General features: G+C 38.1%; 1 protein-coding gene across 1 annotated transcript in view; it reads right to left on the bottom strand.

Annotated features, from left to right (window-relative positions):
• STARD9 (StAR related lipid transfer domain containing 9) overlaps positions 1 to 26,561 on the bottom strand; it is a 105,263-nt gene that overhangs the window by 70,773 nt on the left and 7,929 nt on the right. Inside the window, exons 2-3 of the mRNA XM_064146536.1 lie at positions 23,049 to 23,118; positions 19,689 to 19,805 (exon numbers count right to left, since the gene is read on the bottom strand). Of these exons, the coding sequence (XP_064002606.1) occupies positions 19,689 to 19,805; positions 23,049 to 23,118 (187 nt within the window). The remainder of the gene's footprint in view (positions 1 to 19,688; positions 19,806 to 23,048; positions 23,119 to 26,561) is intronic.

Here is a 26,561-nt window from a genome sequence, read left to right as displayed (position 1 = left end):
GATCTATGAATACTTAAAGATTTTCACAGTACATTTTGTGGTTTAATTCAGTATATCATCTGCCCATCAAATCATAGGCAAATCCTATCCATTGAGACCCAAACAAACCCCCTTTCATTCAGTGAATTGTGAAATAGAAGTTATACTTGGTCATTCTCTCCAAGGGAGCAGCAATGTTTCTTAGGGGGACACAGTGAAAACATGCCCCATTTTCCCTCAAAATCAAATGGTTACAAACTGACATGATTTAAGAAGAATCACTGGAAAAGGACTGTTTGCCTTGGGGAGTTGTTTCTTTTTTGGACCGAAACCTGCTGAATGCTTGGCAGAAGTCCAGCTTCAGACTTAAATGCTCTTTCTGTACAGATACTCTGTAAAACAAAATTGTCACAGATGTTCTATTTCCTTAAGAGTCCCCTTTAATTTATCTAAAGTAGTCCTCACAGATACAGCTACTTGGACATATACAACTTATGGACGTCAAAGGAAAATTCAGAGTAATCAGTTGTATAATCCTGGATCTCCTGTTGTTTAGGTTTCAGGAATACATCCTACTTACTTCCCAGATAAAGAACATTCCATGTCTAATTTTGAGCAATTCTTCCCTTGGTATGAGAACTTCTGCCATGATACAATTGCAAAAATTACAATAAGAGTGGAGTCAAATTAATCATGTGCTAAGGAAAAAAAAAATACATACCAACATACATACAAAAGATCAGACATTCTCAAAAAAACCCAGAGAATTCTTTGTGATCATGCCTAGTTTCTGCAAAAGAGTGAAAGGTACTTGCAGAAGGCAGTGAAAGACTTCACTGCAGCATCACTGCATGATACAGAGCTTTAAAACTAGAGAAAAACTTAACATCTTCAGAGAAAGGAAGAAGAAAATTACAAGTAAATCACTACATACACACAACCTGCAAGTGTGGCTACAAACTACTTAATGAGCAGCTGGGCAACTATGTGCTTTTGTTTCTGTCCCAAGAAGTTGTGACCGTGGGTTGGAATGCTGCATTGTCTGTAAAGGTGGTTGGTTGCTGTGCTGGATGCCAGAGAAACAGATTCAATTTCTGTGCTGTGCGCCTTCACCACCAGAACAGTAACACACTGATTTACAGTAGTGCCAGTAATACAGAACAAGGAAGATTTTTCCTCAGTGAATTCTCAGCCAGAACACACAAGAACGAAACCACAGGGGAAACTAAAAACTTCAGCTTTTCTCAAGGTCTAGCATAGGCTAGAGAGAGAGAGAACAGGCTTATAGATATGCTCTTAAAAAGCACAAATTAAGTACTGTTGAAGTTGTTGATTGGATTTAAAAAAAAACAAAACCGAATTTTATCTCTCTTGAAATGAAGAGATCAATGAATACATAATGGGTTATAATGAAGTTATAAATATTCTGCATTTTCTCCCACCACTGCTAGCTCTTGGCTGGGATCCCAGGTCATTAGTGGATGTCTGTGATTCCATGTGAAAGGAAATCAAAAAACCTTACTAATTTTATGTACTTGTTCTATTGTTTAAGGCAGCAGGCACAAATATCAATTCTCAGTTGTGTCTTTGAAAGTAACTGCCCATTAATTTTGTGAGAAGACAGGACAGAGACAGAAGAAAGATTGCTACTTGACTTTATTACGAGGGGGCAGAAGGAAAAAGTAGCAATCCAAAATTTTCAGTAATTCTGTAAGGGTTAACAGTCACCTGTAAGACTCAAATAGCACAATGACATTATCAGGATCAGATTTCTGCTTTGTTTCCCTTCAGTTGGTAATGGGTATTGTCTTTTCATCTATCAGCTAATTCAAGCTGTTATTTTTTTTGCTATTAGATCATCAGTTTTTAAAAAAGCTACAGTGGGAAACAACTCTTAAGCCTACAAAATACATGTTCCAAGCAATAAACTCATTTCTTCACCTCCATGCAAGAGAAAGCAGAAAAAGTCTTCTTCTGAGAAAAGAAGTAAAAATGGATCAGAAGAAATGACATTAGAAATGTTAATTTATAATCAACAATTCTTTTAAAATACCAGTAAAAATTCTACAAGGCAGATTCTCTTTATGAAACTATCAGCAACAACTGAATTTCAGCAGTACCCACTGACAGTCTTCACATCATGAGTCTGAAAATGCATTTCCTGTATTTGGCATTAATTGAGAGGTAAACTTGCAAGTACTCATGGAGTTAACTAGTGCTCAGTCTTGATTGCATCTCAAATTTCAGTTTTTAGCAATTAAGACAGTGGTTGGAAACATATCCAGTAACACTATCTTCAGTTCCATCTACACAGATACCACAAGCTAAATCATTTAGGTTGGAAAAGATCTTTAAGAACACTGAGTTCAACCATAAATCTGTTGCTGCCAAGTCCACCACTAAGCCATGTCCCTGAATACCACATCTACAAGTCTCTTAAGCACCTCCAGGAATAAATAACAAATAAAAAGACAAATCTTTAAAAAATGAAAACCCCACAGTACTGATTTTAAGATTTCTACTGAAAACTGACACATAAAACCCCAAACCCTTTAGACTTTTAAAGGCACAAAAAATGCCACAATGAAAGTCACTTAAACATAGTTTGGGTTGGACTAGATGACCTGTAAAGCTCCTTTCCAACCCAGTGCATTCTACAATTCAATCGTAGTTTCATTTTTAAACTGGTTTTTCACTGTGCAAGCTCAGAATATTAAACAAACAAATATATAATAAACTAAAAAGTAAATACTACAAAGTTTTCCACTTCAACAATGGCATTACTAGCAGCACAGGTAAAAAAAAGGGCTTCAAATTTCTGGCAATAATTTGTTTCCCTTTAAGTGTACGAGAAAATGCAGTCCTGCCTGTCAAGGTTGGAGATGAAGAATCTAATCTTGGCATGCAGCAATCAGCAGCAGCTAAGCAAAGAAGTAGCTTACCATATTCACTTATTCTGATGTACTGGTTGGCTCATAAAATTAAATTCTTTGGCCGAAGTTGAAAGCCAAACTCTATTTTGGCTCAAAAGGAAGAGCCAACTTTTAACCTGATTCTCTAATACACTATAGACATATGTTTTGTTTTATAATTTGTGATATTAAGCAAGCTGTAGCAGGTTTTTTTTTTTTTTGTTAATAGAGCAGTTTGGGACATCTGTAAACAGCTCTTTCTATAAAGTAACAAGACCTTTTGCCATTTTAGAACAGAAGTCTCCGTATTTAAAAGCAATTGTGTCCACAACTGGAGAGATAAGAAGGTTTAAAGGACAGTAACACACAGCAGTTACTTCTACTTTTGTCTTTCATTGGAAGAAGAAAAAAATCAACCAAACAACAAAACACAAAACAGCATATTAAGGCATTGTTGCTAATTTCAGGCAACACACTTAGGACTATATCTGTTTTAATAATTACAAGGATTTTTTTTCAGATGCTTGTTTAGAATAAAGACATAAGCACAAGCCTTCCGATAGAAAAATCTGGTCAGCTTTTAGAAGGTGTGCAGCTCTTACTGCCAAAACAGAAGGTGGACAAATAACTATTTTATCAACCCTACTTACATACATGCAGGTTTCATCCCACACTTAAAAGAAATTTCAGCTATCTTCATTAAGCATGGTTCTCAAGGGAAGGATCTGCAAGCAATGTTCTCACAGGCACAGAGGACATGCATAGAAACAGAGAACGGTTTGGCTCAGAAAGGACCTTTAAAGGTCATCCAGTCCAACCTCCCAGCCATGAGCAGGGAACAGTGATACAACAGTGAAGTTTCCACTGAGCAAAGCCCCTTTCAGGAAGAGGACTATTTTTCACTCCTGTGTTTTGAAAACACCTACCTAACTGCTCACGACACTAACTGCGCAGCTGACTTCCACAAAAAGGTTGTGAAGGAAACATGTATACAGTTGTGTGAATTCAGTTATCACCTCCATGCTTATTGAGATCAAGAACCAGCAGTCAAATCCTCAAGCAAGTTTCTTGATGGTGGTTCAGCTCTTCAAAAATGCTTGTAGCATTACAATTTCATGGATTTGTTTTTAACTCCATAAGAAAAGAATGCTGTCAACAGTATGTGCCACAGTGTTGGGGTTCTTTTTGGTATGTTGTTTGGTCATTTTTAAAACAAACAAAAGGTTTGGAGCCGTACAAGTTTCTAAGGAAAAGAAGTAATTTCCAAAGGTATATGCTTTTAGCAGTTTCCAGAAGAATATGAACACCAAGAGGAAATTTAGGGTCACTTATGAGTTCAGGGAGAGAACCCTCAGCATCTTGTTCTCAATATATTAACAACAAAGTTTGCCAGGACCACTGGTTGAGTAAACGGTTCATTCCACTCTTCTTCCAGATCAGCACCTTCTGTTCATTCCCAGATTTCAAGTACTGAGGAGCTGCATATTAACAGCCAAAGGTGCACTGAATAGTCACTACTCAGCTAATTAAAAATGTTTAATGACAAAGACAGCAAGGACTATCAGTTTCTTTTATTTTTGCTATCCCCGTGTCAGAAATTGCTCTATGTGGGACATAAGTACTTCTTTACATTGTCCTCTTCGCCACTCACTTCACATCAACCTCAAAACTGGGCAAAGCATACTGTGACAAGAGCTCAGTGCTTCATACTACACTATGCTTAACTAGATAGAAAGCAAAATTGCATCACTTGTAAAAGATTTCAAACACAGATGTGAAATATCTCTGAAATCAACCAGCTCAGTACTTTCACAGAGCCAAGACAACATCAACACATTTTCAAAAGGAAAAGATGGAGATCTGCTGAAGATCATAAAACAGTCCTGCATCCATTGCAGGGAATTCCCATGTCCCAATTAAGGTCAAATATTTCCATGTCATTACAATCCAAACAATAAACTAGATCTTTGGTATTATCAAGATGAACAAAGACCCTTTGGCAAATTGCAAAAAAAATTGTCCAGAAAATTATTACAAGACATCTCCTGTGAAGACAATACAGGAGTTTCCCTCTTAGACATGCTTTTTGAGATTAAAAAAATAGCCCTAAAAATATCCAGATGAACACATATGATTGTCTACAAAAACCAGCAGAATTTTACCCTTAACTAATAAATAATTTAAAAATAATTATATACATATAGTAAAATACATGAAGAGGGACTTCCTCTTCTATCTTTTAAAATGAGACAGGAGAAATAAACTTAAACAGTGTTTAAAGTTCTTCAACATGGAAGATCATAGAATCATAGAATCAGCCAGGTTGGAAGAGACCTCCAAGATCATCCAGTCCAACCTATCACCCAGCCCTAACCAATCAACTAGACCATGGCACTAAGTGCCTCATCCAGGCTTTTCTTGAAGACCCCCAGGGACGGTGCCTCCACCACCTCCCTGGGCAGCCCATTCCAATGGGAAATCACTCTCTCTATGAAGAACTTCTTCCTAATATCCAGCCTATACCTACCCTGGCACAACTTGAGACTGTGTCCCCTTGTTCTATTGCTGGTTGCCTGGGAGAAGAGGCCACCCCCCACCTGGCTACAATGCCCCTTCAGGTAGTTGTAGACAGAAATAAGATCACCCCTGAGCCTCCTCTTCTCCAGGCTAAGATGTGTGACATTTTATTTCTCTTTAAATTTTATGCTATGGTGGCACATTAAAATGAGCAAGAAATGACCAGCAATGGGCAGAGGTTCAAAATAAGTTGTTTTGGAAGGACTGAAATACAAGACATTTATGTGTTTACACCAGGTTTAAATAACCATCCTTCTGTGAATATTTTGCAACGCATGAGCAAAGTAATTTTTAGGGTGAAGTATATCATCAGTTCTATTCCAAAGTAAGTTTACTGTATTGAGTTATTTTAAATATACTTCCTTTAACTTTTTTTTTAATACAACCATCTTTATAATCAGCCAGTTCAGAAAATGAATCTGGTTCACACACAACCTGAGAATGTTCTGAAAGATGACAAACTAAATAGCTACATTTCTACTTGCACTATCTATTTTAGAGAACAGTTGTACCATTGACCTCACCAGAAATTCAGTTATTAATATTGTCTCTGTTCCCAAAGTCTATCGTATATAAAGACCATATGCCAAAGTTGCAGAGTGATTGTCAGACAAGTCTGCTGTTCAAGACAACCATCCATCTCCAAAGGAATTCAGCTTAGGCATCTCCCTTTTCAGTACAATAGCTTACAGCAGAAACACTGGCTATTTCTTACACTAAACATCTGTAGAGTCTGCTCTCCTCAAAACAAAAAAGGCCCCAGCATCTGCAAATTCTTTGTTTTTAGAACATGACTGCCAGCTTTGCTCAAAGCTGCACAAAGAGGTCAAAGTAGCACAGTGCTCTCCGCAGCCTGCAGCATTTAACATGAAACACTTCATTTTTTATTAGTTCTTCAACCATTTTTAAAACGTCAAAGCTTAACTTCAAAAGAGCTTCCTTTTTTAATTATTATTCTATGCATTGAATTGCATCCTCCAGATTTCCATTATCAAACAATTCTGCACCATGGGTCCTTTTCCTTACATTTACAAACTATCTTCTGTTAAGTATGCTTTTTTAAAAGGTATGTATGTAACAGGGGGAAAAGATCATGTCAAAATATTATAAAAGTACATTATTTCATGTCATTATTTAAACTATCATCGATAATTTGATTATTTCCAGATGCTTCCTTATTCACCATCTTCTTTAATATATTGTATGGACAGCTCTAGCATTAGAGTCTTCCCACTTACAAGACCACAAAAACACTGTAAATTTTTGTTGGGAGGAAAGAGTAATACAAATGAACTGTTTAGCTACTGGACATTCAGGAAGCACAGAAGTACAGCACAGATAACTTTTGTACACCACGGAGTTTTAACCAAGTTTACACCATTTAAAATTCAATGAGGAAACACTTGCCATGAAAACATTTCAGCCAACTTCACTGAAAATATCCTCAAGCTCCTATGTGGATTATTTCTCAGAATAAAGGTTCTCATGCTGCCTTGTTAACAACATTATACAGCTGCTAACTGCACTGCAAATTTGAAAGTAAATTTCTTTGATGCTTTGCAAATAGAAATGATTATGCTGCAGGCTGTAATAAATTTCTAAAGTGCAATAACCTTTTATATGAAAGCAACTTTCAACTCATAACATTTCCTCTAGAAGGAAAAATGGAGAGTAAGTTCTATGCAGAGCTACTTCAGTATTTTCTGAGTTTTTGAAAGAGGTTAGGCAGATTACCTGCAGGCTGTACCTCTGAGGGAAATGGATATAAGGACTCAGTGACAGAACAAGAGCACAAAGCCTCAAACTGTGCCAGGGCAGGTTTAGGCTGGACATTAGGAAGAAATTCCTCACAGAAAGAGTGACTGCTCATTGGAATGGGCTGCTGGGGAGGTAGTGGAGTCACTGGAGGTGTTTAAGAAGAGGTTGGATAAGGCACTTAGTGCCATGGTTTAATTAGAAGGGTTAAGTCATCAGTTGGACTTGATCCTAGAGGCTTCCAACCTAGTTAATTCTATGATTCTGTGTGACTTAACTGCAGCCTGAGCTTACATAGCTTTTTCTTATAGCTAAGTCTCAGAACAAAAAGGGAACTGATTGATATTACCTTTTCTTCAAGTGACAGATTATCTCATTGCCCTGCCTGGCTTTTTAGTTAAAGTTCATGTTCCTTAAATACTTTTATTTTAAATAGCAGGCATTTATTACCTCAAATGTCTTAATTACGTCCTATTTCTGTCTCATCTCTCTTCTTGCCTCCTATTCCTGGGGTTTTGTTTTAAAAAACAAGTTTGAGAAATACACCACTACCTGTATCAGCAGCAAGAACAATCATTAGGAGGCTGGAAGAACGCGGAAAGAACGTAGAAAACACCAGAAATGTTCAGAGCTCTCTGACCCCGAATCCCTCTGCTGGGAACAGAACTGTTCAGAGAATTCCCATTACAACTTTAGGTCACAGAATCACAGAATAGTAGGGGTTGGATGGACCTCTGGAGATTATCAAGTTCAACACCCCTGCTAAAGCAGATTCATCCAGAGAGGGTTACACAGTTAGGTTATGAATCTCTCTAGAGATGGAGACTCCACAACCACTCTACACAGCCTGCTCCAGTGAGTCAGCTGCTGGACTGTGCATACAAACTGTTATGAGGACTACCAGCTACCCCAGCCCAACCAGCACCAGGATGTAACCAACAATTTAGCCATATGGATGATCAGCAAGCTTCAGTGTCCAAGGAATATTCTTGGCACTACATGGAGCCACTTAATTTATTTGTACAGCTGCAGCCTCAGTTTCTGTGAGGAAACAAACATCATCTCCAGATTAATAAAATGAGGAGTGAAAAGATGACCTTCTAGTCTGTTCTGCTCTTTGAACTCATCATGCCAATGACATTCAGTTGTAGAAAGCCACTTACATCCATAATAAATGGAATAGAAATAGATTGCATTCCATATACTGTAATAAGCAATAAATTTATGCAAATTACATGCAATAAGAAGCGAGACAATCAAACCATTGTGGTGTACCAAGCAGAATCAAACACACAGAAATTACATAAAGCAGGACAATGTTAGGAGCTGGAATCAAATTTCCACAGTCCTCTGAAATCTTTGTTTTCAGACTAAATGTATCTTTAAAGGCAGCAACAGTTCTTTTGAGTTTCTCTGGAATTTAAGTTAAAAATATAAAAAGCTGCTTAAGAACAGACTTTAAATTATCCCATTCTCCACATACGGGAACAAAGCAATCTTCTGATTTTCTGAAGGTGAGCTGAAAATTCAGTGTCAGTTTCTTGGTTTAGAATTATAAGGCACATAAAAAAATTACTAATAAGTATAACAATGTCAGCTGTTGAAAAAATAAAAAAGGAAAAACAACCTCAGCTTGTGGACTAGAACATTTCCCAATCATTACAGAAGTGAGGTGATTTTTGGCTTTAAAAAGCTAACTAGCTCTATCAAAACCATTCACTTGGTTGGAATTTAAAAGTAAGTGCTGGAATATGCAAAAATGGCACTGCTTCAATAATAAATTCATATCAGTTCACTCTCGCTAGACCTTTATGACTCCTCCTTTTATTCCTATTTCAAAGCAGCTATGAGATATGTCCTCAGTTCTAATTAAAAAAAATCAAATGTAAAAGCACAAAAGAAAGAAAGAAGAGGGAAGATAAAAGCAAATAGGTTTCTTGAGCTAATGAAAAGGTCAATGAATACAGATGGTTGCACATTTCAAAGGAGGACTTTTGTCCTATTAGGAAAGAGTGTACAAATGCAACAGTTAAAAAAAAAATAGAGCCTATCTATTAATCACTAGTGAACTACTCTGGCCATTACTTTCAACCATTAAGAAATAGGGTGCAGCTAAGAGCATCAAAATAACACAGACTGGAAAAGGAAATGGCCTTAGAGCACTATCACTTAACAGGGCAGCACGGTTACTTCATGCGTGATACCAGGCAACCCGATTTACCACCACCACCAATAGCAGTGTCTGTACAAGAAGGTCCTGAAGATGACAAAGACAGAGTGCAGAAATCCAAAGCCAAGGCAAGCCCAACCTCATGGGTCACATGAACAGCTAAAGGAGAGGACTTTTCAATGGAATTCGTAGATGCCATCTCTCCTGTCCAAAAGGGATATATGTTTCAGAGCACAATCTAAGGAAGTTTTTTTGATCACACTTCCAAATACTCAGGTTACATTTATAGATAATGGCAAAATTATTGTGGTCTTCACTGTAAAGGCCACAGATTGGTCTGACTGGGCTTGCTCCAAAAGACTGGGAATCATTGTGCCAAGAGACTTTTTGGCTTCTAAAATCCATCAAGAAACTTCATTCTTCCACAATAAGGATAACAAAATGTATTACTCATGAAGCTTTCAATGTTGATATTCTAGCCAAAATGAGTTTATCTATTCCTAATTATATGAGCAGTTGCTCAAATCCATTTTCTGCCATCATAACAAAACACTCTCAGCCAAACCTAACATAAGCCAAGACATATCTCTGTTTTGTTCTCCCTCAAAGCAATTGGTTCTTTCTCAGACACTGCTTTGTTGAAGACCAATTTAAAAATAAAAGACGTTTTACTAAAATCAATTCATCTGGTCAAAACTTGAAAAATATTTATGGTCTCAGAAAATTTAAGATACTAAAACAAAAGGCATAAAACAGTCTTGCACCAGTAATATGAGCTCCTCTTTTTTAATATGATATCCCAAATAAAACAGAAAAACCACACATGAAGTGGTTTTGAAACACCATATAATCTCCCTGAAAGAATCACAGAATCATAGGATCACCTAGGCTGAAAAAAAAACTTCAAGATCATCAAGTCAAATCATTAACCCTGCTCTACCAAATCTGCTACTAAGCCATATCCCCAAGCACCACATCTACAGAGCTTTTAAACACATGCCTGTTTTCAATTGAATAAATAATCTCCTGCAATTTTCTGTCTCTGATTATCTGATGCTAACTAGAAAAGCCTCTCTTTCCTCACTGAGAATAACCTACTCACCTCTGCCTATGAAATAAGAATAACATTCTAAAAAGTATTTAAAATCTATAGACATAAAGGAAGTTAAGTGAGCCAAATTAATTAATTTGGGGCCATATTCTCACAATTTCTTAGATTACTTTTGGAGACCTAATGCTTTACATGTATGACTGTCATGTGGGATGAGGTTCTTCACAAAAAAAAATCTGCCAACATTATTGTAAAGGCACACAGCATGCATACACATATATCCACACAATCCATGTGCACATTTATATGTGTAGGTGTGCAGGAGAGGGAATTCAGAATGGAAAACACTTGTAATAGCAGTAGAGCAGAAATGAGACCTGTCTTAATGGATATAATTTGAAAACAAGTCAAATCCTACAGGGAAAAAAAATTATAGGAAAGCATTATCATTCAGCATCAAACTTTTTACCCAACTATGTACTACTTTTTTAGTGATACAGTCTGGTAAGAAACATATCTTACATCATCTCCCCTTCTTCAGCTGAGAATACCCTGACATTACGACACTGAAGTTATAAAGAATGAGAACCAATCCACAATAGCATGTACCTCTGTGAGCAAGAAACCCTAAACTAATGATCAGAATTTTAATGTACTGAGGTTACTGTAAATATCTCTAGACTGAATTAATTGGATTAATCTTCACTTCCTCTCATGCAGTTTAGAAGCACTGACAGAACCTACTTTGGCAGAAAAGCACAGCTGAATATTGCTTAACACAGCTTTTCACATACGAGCTCTCAAGGGCAGACCTTTTATTGATTGAAAACAAAACAGAATTGGGAGTCAACATGCAGGTGCTTAGAACCAGCCAAAAGGATGACTCATTCAGTTTGTGTACAAGGCCACACACATGTCTCTCCAGGGCATATCATCTTAGTTAACAGAAAAATATGAAAGTTTACTTCTAGGGAAGACGAATAAAGAAAGCACAATTCTCTAAAAAATGAGAAGAGCTATTTTTTGCTATAAGGGAACAACTGCTGTTCTTACCATACTACAGAACACCTGAAAAACATAGAAAATATGTGTGTTTTAGCTAGTTACACATGCAAGGCCAATCTCAGGGCTGCAGCCTGTCAGAAACATGGCTCATTTTCAGAAATGAACAAAATGACCGTGTTGAACTTGATCACAGCTGCTACAATAAATGCATTTCACTACTCAATGCCAGCACAGTCCTGCCCAACAAAATCCTTCACAAGCCAGCTGCCGGTAAACAAACAAACACACACAAAAAACCAAACCAAACCACACCCACAAAAACCCACAGACCTCCAAACCCATAAACTCCCCAAACCTGGCCCAGACTCCTACTAAAAGTCTATTAGCATTCTTCCATACAGAGACTACAGAGCTCAGGGACCAATATGTTCTTGAGACTTGAAGTTCAGACTAATTTTTCAGTGGTTTCAGTTCCAAAGGGACCAGCCTAACTGCAGATATTCCTATAACATTGCTAAAATCAGAGAGAACCCACTCTAGATTAAAATTAATCTTGGATTAACCTCAGAAGCACCATGAATATGATCTTCACTCTGTTCAGCCATGCTGTGGAAATACTTGTAGCTGAATAAGGGAACCTATTTAAAATACCTAGGAAAAACCCACTGCAGGTATTGTAACCTATTTGAAAAAAATCTATTGCAAACCAAGTGCATTAAGTTTTTCCAAATTTTCCCCCTTACAAAACCAAAGCAGAAAGAACAAAGAATAGTTCTCAGATAAAAAGAGGGGGGGGAAAATACTGCTTTAAGAGCATGGAAGAAAGTTTGTGGGGTGATTACACAGAAGAAGTTAAACTTTGAATGTTCATCTGCAAGTAATAAAGTGCAATCAACATCTGCATGCAGCTCACCCATATAATAGTTTTTTTGTTTTTAAAACAAACCATCTCCACCATTACAATTTAAGTCTGCAAAAAATCACCATCATCCTTCCAAATAATCATATACTATCAAGCTGCTTTGGAAAACTCACAGTTCACCAGCACCAAGTTTTTGGGTTTACTTGTAGGACTGGCAAAATTTGCAAGGCAAACCTTGTGAATAGAACTAACACAGACTGCAAGTGTGCAGGTTCACTGCAACACACACAATGGGCAGCCAAAAGAAAATGTTATTCTCTTTTTCTTCTCAGTTACTGAATGCTCAATATTATTTAAGAAACTGTACTGCCTGCCCAATGTGAAGAACATGCTCTGTGTATCTGATAACAACAGTCAGTGCTTATTTGGGAAGCAAATAAGCACTAGCAGATCTAACAGTTGAAAAATATCTCATTTGATTCTTTGTGAAATGGTTTATTTTCCACAACTTGTCACCGATATTCAGCTTAATCCTTTCTTGTGTCCTCCTGTTTAAGCTTCATATTTGAAATATAGCTGCCCTAAATTATAGTGGCACACAAATGTATACGGCTGTATTTCTCTCAAATATTATTTTAAACTAATTTTTGTCATAACAAAATACAGTGCTTTTAATGCTATACATAGTGGATTGAAAGTGAACTCAATTCGTTTTTGTCTTCCAATAAAGCTTGGTTTTAAATTTGCAATTATTCATGATAAATCCCAGAGAAGTTTTCTGCAATGATATCTTGGTATAGCCAGAAGGAACGACCTTATTCCATCAAGAACTGAACACAGTAGCTGTGTTGCTGGCAGAAGGTATATAGCACGCACTTGGGGTGGTTTCTTTCCCTCCATCACAATCCATTATATACTGATCCGATTATTGCACAAAAAGCCTTTTTCTTACAGCATGCTCTCCTTTTCACTTCTGTATCATGCTGGGTTAAGGGGAAAAAAATCTTGTGGATGGAATGCTTACTGCTTTTCAAATATTTCATGCACAAATGCCATTTACGCCCACTGTCTCCTTCTCTTTCTCCCTCCTTTTGCATCAAGACAGGGTGGGGAGGAGAAAGACACAAAAAGCACAAACCAAAGGATTTTTCAAAAGATTTAAATTTCTCACATAATAAAACTCTTAGTTTAGAATTAAGCATGTGTCAGATATCAGATTTTTAATTTGGCTTGAGAACTAACATGACAAAAGCCTGCATCTCACAGGGAACGTATAGAAGCACGGAAGTGTCACAAACTCAGCTTAGAAAGGAAAGGTCTCTCAGTTAAAGTTCTTCAGAAGTGTGACCATGTAATTAAAAACAAAAGAGGAGCAAGTACGGTGATGTAACTTGACGAAGAGTTGGAAAGTATGTCACAAGATTTTGCTTCCAAACAATACTGTTGTGTAACTTTGCTAAACTTTTCCAACTAACACATAAAACAACCAAACAAACCCCTCCACACACGGGGAAAAAAGAAAACCAAAACCCAACATTAAAAACAAGTATGTTTGTTTCTGATTCTATTTGCTTTTCAGTTTACACTCTGACAAGGAGAGAAGAAAATCATCTGTCCATCTACTGTTTCTAGTTGGAAGTACTATAAAACCCAGCTATGATGGGAAGCCAAATATTGTAAAAATAAATTATGATTTTTTTAAGATAAGAAGTGAATCTGCTTCAAATAAGAAATCAAATCTGTTTAAATGAGTCATGTGAGTTCATTCACATGAGCCATCAGTAACCTCTATTTTTGCCTTCAAATCACAGAACAAAACTCAATCTTTCAAATGAACTGATTTTTGTTTTTTATAGAAATGAGTTCTTCCTAAGCACACATTTGTGATGGACGATAAGAACCTGTCTCACTTGACATAAACAGTTTAGAAATAAACAACCTTTAATGTAATAAGTTGACTTGCTTTTGAACAGCCTTCATGAACCCTCAGTGGTTAAAATGCACAGTGGAAGTGCATCAAAAAAAGAATCAGTGTTTCACTTACATTAATAAGGCAGTGCTGAAGAATAGACAGGTAGGAGGTGAGAACAAGAAATTAAAAGCAGTTACTGACATTTGCAATTAGACTTGTTTTCTTACCTTTACTACCTGCTCACTGTAAAACCATCCAAATTTAAGACAACACTTTTCACATGTGACGTATCACAGTGCAATCTCTACATACAAGGGAATCCAGAAAAAAAAAAAATTTGAAACTAAGATTTTTTTTTCTAATGGGCAGCTACTTCTCACCAGAGACAAATGTAATCTTTTCAGGAAAAAGATGCCAGTGTATATCATCACTCAGCTGTTTACAGCAATCTTCATGCACTCTCAGGTTTCTCAGATTTACCTCAAAGACAGTCACCTTTTTGTTTGGTCATGGTCTGTTTGGTTGAGTGCTTTTATTGTTGTGTTTTAGAAAGTCCAATGAGGGTCACAGTGTTACTGCAACTAAGGATACTCAGATAAATGCTGAAGGAATATTCACACCTGCATAAACCTAATTTACTATGCCAAAACAAAATAAATTCCTTACCAAGTCAGATGTACGAAATTCCTTGACAAATATGAATGTAATTTCTTTCTTTTTTTTTTAAAACCCAAGGTAAAAATTCTGAAGTCTATATGTTCTTATTGCCCTTATGAGCACCACAATCTCCATTTAACTGATGAGCTGAGGTTCAGAAACCAAGCTTGATATACACAAAAATGTTTCAGGAAAAACCCAGTTGGTGATTTGAAACTGGTGCAAATTGGGCACAAACACTTTTTTGGATTTCACTATCTGTACCATTCAAAGCTTGTTAGTCATGAGATGTATTCCCCTTATCAAAAGGAACAGATTGCTACACATTAGCTATCTACGGCAACTGCTGTGTGCAAATAGCCTGCTCATGCATCCTGCGAGTCAGTTTGCCCACCATGGTTGCTGTGCATGCACAATAACCGGATGGGTAGGATGGCTGGAGGGAAGCTGAAATCTGAAGCTGCAACAACCAGCTACAAGAACACTTAATGCTTGTGTGTCTTCCTGTGGCCCTAAGAAAACTGTTGTGCAGAACACTCTTCAGAGTTTAACTGTGCTTGCATTAAATCAAACTAAACTATTTTTGTCATCAAGATTTAACATGGGCAACATGTAAAGATTTGCAACATTTAAAACATTTTCCTTTGCCTAGTGGAACCAAAACAGACTCAAGGAAAGATTAATTAAGAGCTATTTTAGGTTTTACAAAGGAAACTCTAAAGACTGGAACAGACTGTTCTACATAAATTTGAATAAGTTTAATTTTAGATGCTTGTTCGTGGGACAACTAAAGCAGGCTCAAAACAGCAACATATTAACTGTTGTATTGAACTAGCAGAATGAATCTGTCTGTAAGAAGCATAACTCTAAAAATGGTTACAATTACCACATAGTAGTTTTACTGTGAAATGGATATATGTAACAAATTTCTGTTAAAGAATTATCCCATAGTTACACAACTACAAGAGTGACCGACTTCCAACACTGCCTTTGGAAAATAATCCTGAACTACACAAAGCTTCCCCAAAGACACCAGTGGAAGGAGGAGGCAGGCAAGAAGGCAGCAATAGCCACCTCGGCACAATACATGCCCCTTTACTAAAGAAGGCTTTGCATAGTACCAAATTTACCACTCAAAACTCCTTAAGTACAATAACACAGGGAGACATGATGAAACTAACTGTATGCAAGCAGTAAACCCTAGGTGCAGGCACTCAGCCAGCCTCCTTCTACGAGGCTAAAGCAACTGCAACAACACAGCTCAGACAAAAATCAAGTTTGCGTCAAAAGAACATCACCAGAAGTATTAGAGTTTCTTACAGGGTTTTCTGTAGTGTTTTTTTTTAAAATTTGGTTGGGTCTTGGGTTTTGTCCTAGTTGCTGTTATTTTGTTAGGGTTTTTTGTTTGCTGGTTGGTTTTATTTTTTCATTGTTTTGGTTTTATTTCCCATTTGTCGGCTTGGTTTGGTTCTCAAAGACTATACTTTGATGGTGATGGCTTGCAAATTCATTCCCTTATCAATAACCATGGAAAATGCATGTAACAAACTATCAAGTCAGAATAAGAATCATGACCTTTTCCTCTTTAAATGCCTATCATCTTGTAGAATTTCCTTTTGTTTCTCATTTCACATGCTGCCCGTCAAATTTTCCGTCCCTGTTCCGATACATACTTATTTGCTACCTGTTATTTCTTTGTGTCCAAACAAGTTTTTTGGCACTCAGTTACTTTCTGCCATACTTAGGAAGAGTTTAGTATGTTTCCTTTTCTTTTTCCTTTAGTGGCTGGTAGCTCTGGTAGATTTAGCCACTCAGTGTATTCTGGGATTCATCCACTCTCAGTGTACTCTGTGATTCCTCTATTCTGTTTATGCACCAATAAAATTACTTAGAAGGAAAAAAAAAAAAAGTCTTTAAAAAGAGAAGGTAAAGTTCCTTTTGGAAAGAATCATGTGTATGCGAAAGAAGATGAAAATCTCATCTCGAATACGAAGTATTCAGGTGTCCAGGGAGAAAACCAAAGCAACAGGCCAAAGGGTCTCAGGACTGGCCATCTAAAAACCAGAGGTCACATTGTAAAATTTGACATTGGCTTATTTGGAAAATGTACAGAATACTTGCATAGCTGAGCTGTTTTTTTAAAAGCTTGCACTTTGTAAAGAATTTATGAAACTTATAAAGACTAAGAATTCAGAACACTACTATTTGACTTCCAAATCAAGCTTATGAACACTGTATAACTTTGTATTTTACCACAGGTAGGAGAGAAAAAGAAAATACAGCTCTGGCTCATATTTAGTTTCTCAGATGTTTTAAATGGAATGCAAAGGATTGGAATGTGAAGTGAACAATGTTAACCTCTGGAAGAAATGGCAAGAAGTATTCAGATGAGCAGATTTGCATCTTTAAAACCATATTTTTATTCTAAACTAAAATTTGCAGCTCTCTTACTATTACTTGACACAGAATCCTTATCAACTGAAGAAGCTGTTAGGACTTGGTTTTTATACATCCATCCAGCAGACAGAACCAATAATTTACTAAAAGACAGCATTCCACAAAAATGTACCTGAAGGCAGATAATTTAATCTCCTTTTCATCCTCAACCAATACACCAATCACATATGATAACAGTTGGCAGGACACCTTCAAAGAACAAGTAATCCAAGGTCAGCTTATGAAAGAAAGCTTTTACTGGAAGACAGCGTTACCGAACCCCCTTTGGCTCCTGATAGCATCATCGCTGTAAGGAAGCTTAGTAATTTCAAGCTCAGCACTGAGGTAATCATCCAAAACATGGAACCCGTACAATAAACTTCATTCATACAGCATAAGGGGACAGACAAATGCACAAAAGCATGATAAGGCTGCAGAATTCCAGCAGCTTTCCTCCCAAGGACATTTAATGGTTATAAAGTCACCAAGACAGGTAAAAAGCCCAAGAAATTCACTCTTGACTCCAGGCCTTGAAAAGCATCAGCCCATTTTTATGTTTTCCATATCTCATGAAAGACACCTACCTAAGACTCAGCAACTCAATGGTTACATGAAGCATCGCTGGACACCCTCTCAGCCAGCAGCAGGAACCAGGAGACTGTAGCCCATTACTTACTTATCTCTGACCAGAGAGTTCATGTTTTCCCCTCAGTGTTTTTATTGGATAAAACAGATAACACAACACTCACCACAGAGTCTGAAGTACCCACTTAGCCCCAACAAGGAAGCTGCTCTGTTTGTATTGAATTTTACATTATTTTTCAATTGCACTGGTATTTAATAACAACGAGGACAAAAATGTACACTTTTTAGCCAATATTTATATTTTCCATTTGGCAGTTATGATAATTTTCCCTACTAAGCAGAGATAACACTGACTGGGCAGACTGTATTTATCAACCTTGCATCTGCTAAACCCTTCCAGCTAGAAAAATCTACTGTACTGTTAACAGTTGTAACAAGAATGCCTCTTAGTGTACTATGAGAGAAACAAAGAATATAAACCGAAAGTAAGCAAATAAGCCAATATGGGGGTGGGAGAACTGTTTAACATTTAAAGGTCTGTTACTTGTAATCCTTAAATGGAAGTTTCTGAAGTACACAGCACTAGATAAAGGCAACTTCCTTTTTAGAACAAGTTCCTGAAACATCTTGCACATTATCGCACCAAGAAGAAAATGAAAGAAAGTCAAAGAATGTCACCTATAGTTCTGGTTAGTTGCCAGATGTGGTAGTTTTTCCAAGTACTTACTCCCAAAAACAGAATAATCCTGTGCCCACCACTACCAGAAACACAAATTTCACAAGGCTATCTCAGTATTAAGTGATACTTTCTGTGAAAACCAACAAAACTATACATGTTGAAATATCAGGAATGATTGTACTGGTAACAGACAAAAACCAAGTGGTGCAATTCTGAAGAAAAAACAGGAGTAAAAACTTTTTTTTAATGCCAACATGTGATCATATGCACACAGTGTGAAATCTTTGAATAGCTTTGCTGTTTGTTGTATTTATTTGTAGTAGATTCCATAATTCCCATTTTATTAACATAAATTTGTAATCACTCCCTATTTTAATAGCAAAACCTTCAATCTTTTTTCTTAAATCAAACCTCAGATCTTCAGTCTAAGAGAAGCCTTCATTAGTTATGAGAGACTTAAGATGCTTTATCAAGGAAAAATCATCAGAACATAAGCAAAATTTACTCCTATTATATTAAAATACAGTTATTTCACTCTTGATCATAGAATCAACCAGGTTGGAAGAGATCTCCAAGATCACCCAGTCCAACCTATCACCCAACCCTTACAGCAGAATCACCTCAACACTCTTCCTTTCAATTCAGAGCTTTCTCTCTCTAGAAACTGATGTCCTACCCCCCCAAAAAAAAACCAAAAACCAACCAAGCAAACCACAAACAAACAAAAAACCCCAAACCCAGAAAAAAAAAAAACCACAAAAAAGCCCCAAACAAACAAAAAAAAGCCAAACCCAAACAAACAAAAAGCCCGCACAAGAAAAAAACTCATTACTAAGCTGTAGTCCTCAGATCTTCACAATTCACAATTACTATCCAAGTTAACATATCTAATCAAAGTGTACATTAGTTGCCAAACAAGAGTATTGCAGTCCTCCAGCACCTAGTTAAGGCAAAAGGGCTGAGTACCTGGTATTACAAACAAAAAAACCCACACTGGGGCAGAAATGAAAACCAAATTTCATGTATCCTGCACTTCAATCTCTTCCTGTAGATATGATTGTAAAGGATAAAACAGGATGAGAACAACATGAACAACAGCATCACTTACCATTTCCTGAGAAGCATACTTTGGATCTTCAGGATCTACTGACCAGTAGCAGTAATCAAAGCTGAAGGCCACAGTCTTTTCTCTTGAGTCCCAAGTGCTATCAAGCCTACTTTCCATCTGACAACAGAAGCAAAAAAAAAACCAGAAAAAACATTTCACCTTAAAGCTGACCAAAAAGTAAACACTTTATAACTTATGCAAAGTTCACCTAGAATATGCATTGTGGAAAAGAAATGGCAAATAGTTTAACCTTTTTATTCAATATTCTTTGATGCCTAGAATGAGGCAGAGACATCCATGACAGACCTGCTGAAGCGTTTTTCCTGAAGTGCTCATTATTAACTACAGATAAGGGTCTCCAGGCTTATTACAGTGAACACCATCTATTTAATTTTCACATCTACATACTGGCAGGAAACCTCTACAACCCTTTTGATATTTCTGTCATTCTTCTGTTTCAGTGAGAACTGCATCACAGAAATGTGCCCCAAGTCAGAAAAAAAACCTTCTTTTTCTCACTTAGTTGGAAGTGCAGGTCTCTGCCTCCATTTCCCCTTTGCTTCACGATTGCAAGCTAAAGCTCTTGTCACTGGGACCGCATGTTACAAATCTGACATTTATGGGTTAGAAACAATGGCAGTGAAGGCTTTCAACCGTAGTAGTCAGAAATAGTGACTGAAATGAAGGGAGTTGTATAAACCTTTCTATGTAATCTTGCCCGAGCGATTTTTAATCAAACAAGTAAGCTTACGAAGAAGGAAAGAGACATTGTCCTGTTCACAGAGGAGCAATGAGTCAAAACACTACACAAAATGAACACGATCCACATGTGATTTCGAGTTAATTGGTAGCTTTACTGTCACCTTTACTTTTGTAATAACCTAAGCAGAAAACAAACCCACAAAGCCAGTTCATTATCATTTGGTACCTAAACAAACTGCTTCAGTAATGGGGTGACAAGTGCTGCCTGCCAAATTAGCAGAAAAAGGACCCTGTAAGCACCGAACTCTGTCACCAGCTGTGTGCTTTACAAGGAAAAGTAATTCACAGGCCCATCTAACAGTCTTGTGGTTTTGGGATGTTTTCAAACCAAGAAGGCACAAAGTGAAAGAAGACAGAAATAATTTCAAACTGCCTCTGAAACAAAAATGCTGAATGTATTTTAACCCCCACACAATTCTACACTTGTCACGTTGAGGGAAGTAACACCAAAGTTTCCTTTAGCCAGAACTAACACCTGTTGATCATCTTCAATAATGACATTTTCAACATGCTGCAGTTGAGGGCTTTTTACTCAATTGCCTCACGTTATGATAGATTTTCTGCAGATAAAGCACCAGAAGCTAGCTTGGAGCACTGCAACAAGTACAGCTAAACCAAATAACTACCCCTGCAGCTGAGGAAAGGCAGCCCCTGATGACAGAGCTGATTGTCCTCCTGGTGCAAAAACGGCTTTGAAGAACCAAGCGCACACAGCCCAGACACGACAGTGAGAACATTAGTGTCCGGCTGGTGGTTTATACACTGACTCGGATTCCTCAACGGCAGCCTAAATATGTTTATGCATAAAGCAAACTCAGCCCCTTTACAACACTCACCGGTTAGGAGCCCTCGGACCTCCAGATAACCTGAGCCTGCTGCGCAGTCTGCGCGGCCACCGCGGCTTGCACAGGATCCCAGGTCAGCTCACAGCTCCTCTTCAAACAAAGAAACCGAAAGCCCTCTAGGCCTAACAAGGCTCAGCTGCAGCCTCTTAGGCAGCTGCAAGAGCCAGGCCTGCACCTGCGGGAGGGCGCTTCCCTCACAGGTGACGGAGTGAGGGAGAGTGGGGGAGAGGCCCAAATCCACACAGCTCTGCAGTGGGCACCAAAGCCTTCCTGAGGACAGCCACCAGCAACAGGTGGTGTCAATGCTGGAGAAGTGTCTCCAAGAGATCTACCACACTCACAGGGAACTGGGGAAAACCGTTTCAGAAAGCAACAAGACTCTCAGATTCTGCAAAATGCCGCCTTGGAAAAAGAAATACACAGAACACAAGCAACGTTTGACATCCGTGAGACTCAGTTAGATCCCTCAGAATGGCTCCTCGCTTGGTGTGCAAAGTGCCAACCCACACCCTGAGCTATTTGTCTTTATTTCTGCCTTGCAGTGTAGGGTGCCAGGCACCTGAAACCAGCTGACACACCCAGCACTGCCATGCACATCAGATCTATCCTGAGTGTGATACATGTGGCTGGTAAGCCGTGTTTCCTTAACTATCCTATAACGTACACATGCATGCGCATCTAAAGCTCAAAACACTTGAGGGAAGTTTGGGGAGGTTCCCTAACTAGCATGATCATTTTTTTCCCCTATGGGTGTGTATTTTATCAACCTCTTTGCTCATCCTTGGCCCAGAAGTTAGACATTTTGTTAACTTATGTCTGAGTCAGCAACAGCAAAATAACACCAGATGCTAATTTCACACCCTATTCAAGGCTAGGTGCTCTCTGCGATGCAGTCAAAACTTCTTGATAAATGTTTAGCCTACCACTAGTATTTTCCCCTCTTCTTTCTTGCTAAACGAGCCCTTGTAATCAATACAATAATAGGGTAAATAGCTCAAATCCTCTAATTCAATTTTTGCCAAGGCTTCTCTTCAAAACCTAATGTATTATTACCCTTGAACCAACAATCTAGAATAACCAGGTCACTTGCAGTTATAAAGAAAAAGGGGACAGGGAACAGAAAATGCATCCATCTTCTAGGATCCCCACAGTAATCTCATGGTTCGTTTATTTGCCTTTTGAGAAGGAACATGTTTGACAACACAAAATAGCTTTGCTCCCTTTCTATTAATTCAATGAAGGGCTGTGGCAGCTTAAAGTAGTTCAAGAGTCTAAACCAGAGGTCTGGTTCCCATGCACACTGGCTCCAGAGCGCTCGTGAAGGGTGACAGCTACATTCAATTTATTCTTATGGCTCTTGGTCTTTTACCAAGGCCTGAAGCATTGCGCTCCATTTTGTGCAAGCCCGTTCCACTGTCAGTCCAAATATGAGAGCAGGAGAGAAGCAAGGAAATAAATGATCCAGATCTTAGCAGCAGTAAGATAAGAGCAGAATCCTAAACAATTTACTAACACCTTTGAATGATGGCATGCAGCCAGATTTCTGTAGTTTATATTTGTCAGAACTCCTGCAAACACAACGACTTGCTACATTCCCCTGTCCTAAACCAAGACACCACAAGCCTCCCACACACTTTTGCTGCAGTTATTCTACAGCTGTGCTGGTTTAAACTTCTCCCTTATTCTTACTAGAAAGACCCAACAGCTAAGCGGAGAAAAGTATCAGGGTAATGAACTGTTTACAAAATCATACCTTTATATTTCTGACTTTTGCTACTTTGTCTTCAACTTCTACAATCACTCTTCCTCCTTCTGCACTCTCTCTGAAATAGAACACATTAAAAGGTCCATTCACATTATGAAAACAGAGAAAGGTGCATGTCACATTTGTAAACCCCAGAAATTTGTGTTTACTTTAAAAACGTGCAAATCAGAGCTACAAACCATTTACTTTTCCTTATAAAACACTCTGTGAGATGAAACAGGATTTGCAGCTAGGTATCTCAGTAGCGAGAGGGGTTAAAAAATAGGATTGCGGTGATTAGACAGTTTCCACATGCTTGTCCTAAATACTTTGTTAGGATTTTACTTCAAATTAGCAGTTGTTGTTTTAAATTACATCTACAAGGAAGAAGAGTGGAGCACTGGTAGACTGTCTATGCTTTGTGGAGTACAGATCCATCACCACAGACTTAAACCACAAGTGTCATTGGGTCACACTATCTGATTTTTACCACACAATCCAAAGTGCTTGTGGTAGTCCTAAAAAAAATACTCTTCAGAAGAACAAAACTGTCCTGAAATGTAAATGTATGAGATTGTCCCCCCCAGTGCCAAAGACCAAGCACTCATATACATTGTCTAAAACAACAGCTGAACACAGCTATGAATGGCTACTACAGCCCATTTCCAAAATGAGTCATACTAGGGAAGAACAACAAAAGGATGTGGCCAAAGCAAAAAACTTATTCTTAGGACAACAGCATGACAACAACTTGAAGTTAAAGACATTCTTATTTATAGGTGTATTGATTCATATCCCTCTTAATAATCATTATGCATTTTTTTTATACATAGCAAGAGAGCAATGAGCAAGAAGATGTCTGTATCTTTTCTATAACAGCAGAAAAATAAATGAACACTTTACTATGGAGAAGCTAAGAACAAGGGAAAGATTCTGTAATCCTAATATTTGTTCTGTATTTCTCTTTGCATTCTGACAAATCTTGCAGGCTGCAGTTCTACTGGAAATTGGATGAAGCCTAATGCCTAAGTAAAGCTGGAAGAAATTGGTTTAGAAATAAATGTTGTCCTTTGTGCAGTTTTGTCATGTTTTGTTTCAAATTAAACTGAAGGCAAAGATGCTATCATTTGAGATTAGCTGTAGAAATATCAGTGGCTAATCAGCTGGATCAGTGCAATTGGATCAGTCAAAAACTAGCTAAGATAAAAAAGGGTTATAAAATCCAAATCCAGTTGATGATCACTAATTCATGGCCCTAGATTTGTCTTTTTACAGATTTCCTCATGCAGGTACACAATATCTACTCCCCCATCAATTGTAATCTCCTTTCACTGACAGTTCTGCCTTCCAGGCAGCATACAGCACAACGTACCCTGCCTCTGGGGTCTCCCCTCTCCTGTTCTCAATTTTTATCCCATGCTTTCTATACCAAAATGACATCAAAACCAATGCTTTCAGACATTTAACACACAATCCTGCAACACGAGCTTTACAAGCATAAAGAAGTTTTAAACACATGTCTGAGCAAAGGTTCCACAAGTTTTAAAGACAGAAATAACACTTTAACTTAAGAGTCTTTGTGCTTCACATTACTGATTTTAAGCAGATGTCTTGAAACAGACTGAACTTATTACTTTCCATGATATATACTTATACAGAGCATTTCACATCAAAACCACAAGCACAGCTCCCAGTGGTTTTAGTTAAGCTGTGAGTGTTCAGTAGTTCAACGCAGAAGTCAGCAAAGCTCAGAAGTAAGAGAAACACTCACAGGAGAGAGAATTTGCATTCTGTACATCAGGACACTAAATGTTGCAGTGTTTACAATTGAGTACTGAATGGAGGCCTCACAAAGCTCACTAAAGAAAAAAATGGAGGATAAGTGCCTAAAGATATAGGCTGTGAGTATCTAAGGTACAAAGCTGCAGCTGATACATTTCATTTGGACGTGCACCTTGGTAGATGCTTTGAAAAGCAAGTGTCTTCCAAGCATATCCACATAAAAACCTCTGCCAGGTGAGTTATGGACAAAGCTGACAGCTACCTTGCACAGCACACCAGATCTAAAAGGAGATGGAACATTTTGATGGAAAAATTCAAAAGAATTTCACAACAGTGCAAGGCAGACAAAACTGGAGGGATCCCTTAGGATGGAGCTCGCTTCAGTTATGCCTCTTCTTTCCTCCTCTATTCTAGAAAGATCTTGGCCTCATCCTGCTTCCTAATCCCACAAGAATTCCCTGTTTTTCAGTCTTACTGTTAATCCTCCTGTTTTATCGCCCTAGTTACAGCTCACCAGGTTCCCATTCTCCTCTCCCTATGCACACACATCACTCCTCAGAGGTTTATGCTGTCTCTTCTCTCTGACATATTGTCCATGGGCCCATATTCAGTGTCTCCAAGTGCTCTGCAGGTCTCATCTCCCTTTTCTACTGCTTTGTACGTGGTTTTAGGCTGATGTCTCCACCTCACAGGCACATGATTCTATGACTCTACATTCCTTGTCAGCTCTTTCAGCCTCTTTTTTTCAAGACTTTTCTAGAAAGAAGTAGCCTTCTGTGACTTACTGTGATGGGAGAGCATTTTCACATTGCTTACAAACACAACAGGAGCACACCAGCAGATGACTGCTGCTGTCTCTGAGACTCTATAGCTTCCCAGGATGACAGCAGTACCTATGATAATCTTCAAGTAGTTACAGTACAGATACCAACCTATCTCCACTTGTACCTGGGACAATCTATGCCATCTAATGGCACACCTGTGCAATCACCATGCCAGCAGTTGAAGTATAATGCTGAGGCAAATCTATCCCATGGTTTCCTTTGGTCATAAAATCTAAAGCTTTTATGGGGACAACTTCAGGGAGACATATTTATCTTTTCTTTTCCATTAACAGTATGTTGTGCATTGTCCCTGATTCCTGCTTATTGGTGGCATTGGCAGAGGTATCTTTGAGAAGCTGCCACCTTTGCACCTCCTATGTGACTAACCTTGCCCATGAAAACAAAGAAACAAAAGATACTAAGATCCAATCCCTTTTCCAAAACATTCTGACATTCCTGAAGTATTCTTAGGACTTCAGAAGAAAAGTGTTCTATGAAAATGCAAAATACAAGTTAGAAGGCTTCCAAAAACTGTTTTTGCTGTGTTGGTTTAGGACATTTTTGTAGCTGCTTTTGCATGGGGAACATAGAAGTGAAAGAAGAGAAGAGGCAGTCAGCCTTCTACTCTGGAAGGTAAACTTCCATCTTGTGCTCCTGACTGAAACAGGCACAGTATAGCTACATAACATCAGCATAAGCATCATCTTCTGTAGAACAGGTGGTGGTGGCCACTTGGGACATTCAGAGTCCTGCCCTTTTGAGGAGCTAGAAAGTCTGCCCTTTACCAAAGTCAGAAAACTTGTTTCCTGCCACTGCAAGAAGAATACAACTGTGTTATGGTAGACCTGATAAGCCAAAAATAGATTTATACATGTCCTGGCTTGGCCAGACATGGTTTTCTGCTCTTTCTCCTTCT

This window comes from Pogoniulus pusillus, chromosome 1 (genome assembly GCF_015220805.1).
Source record: "Pogoniulus pusillus isolate bPogPus1 chromosome 1, bPogPus1.pri, whole genome shotgun sequence".
In the NCBI taxonomy this organism is placed as follows: Eukaryota; Metazoa; Chordata; class Aves; order Piciformes; family Lybiidae; genus Pogoniulus; species Pogoniulus pusillus.
The sequence above is the reverse complement of the archived record's forward strand: the minus strand, read 5'-3'. Positions and strand labels throughout refer to the sequence as shown.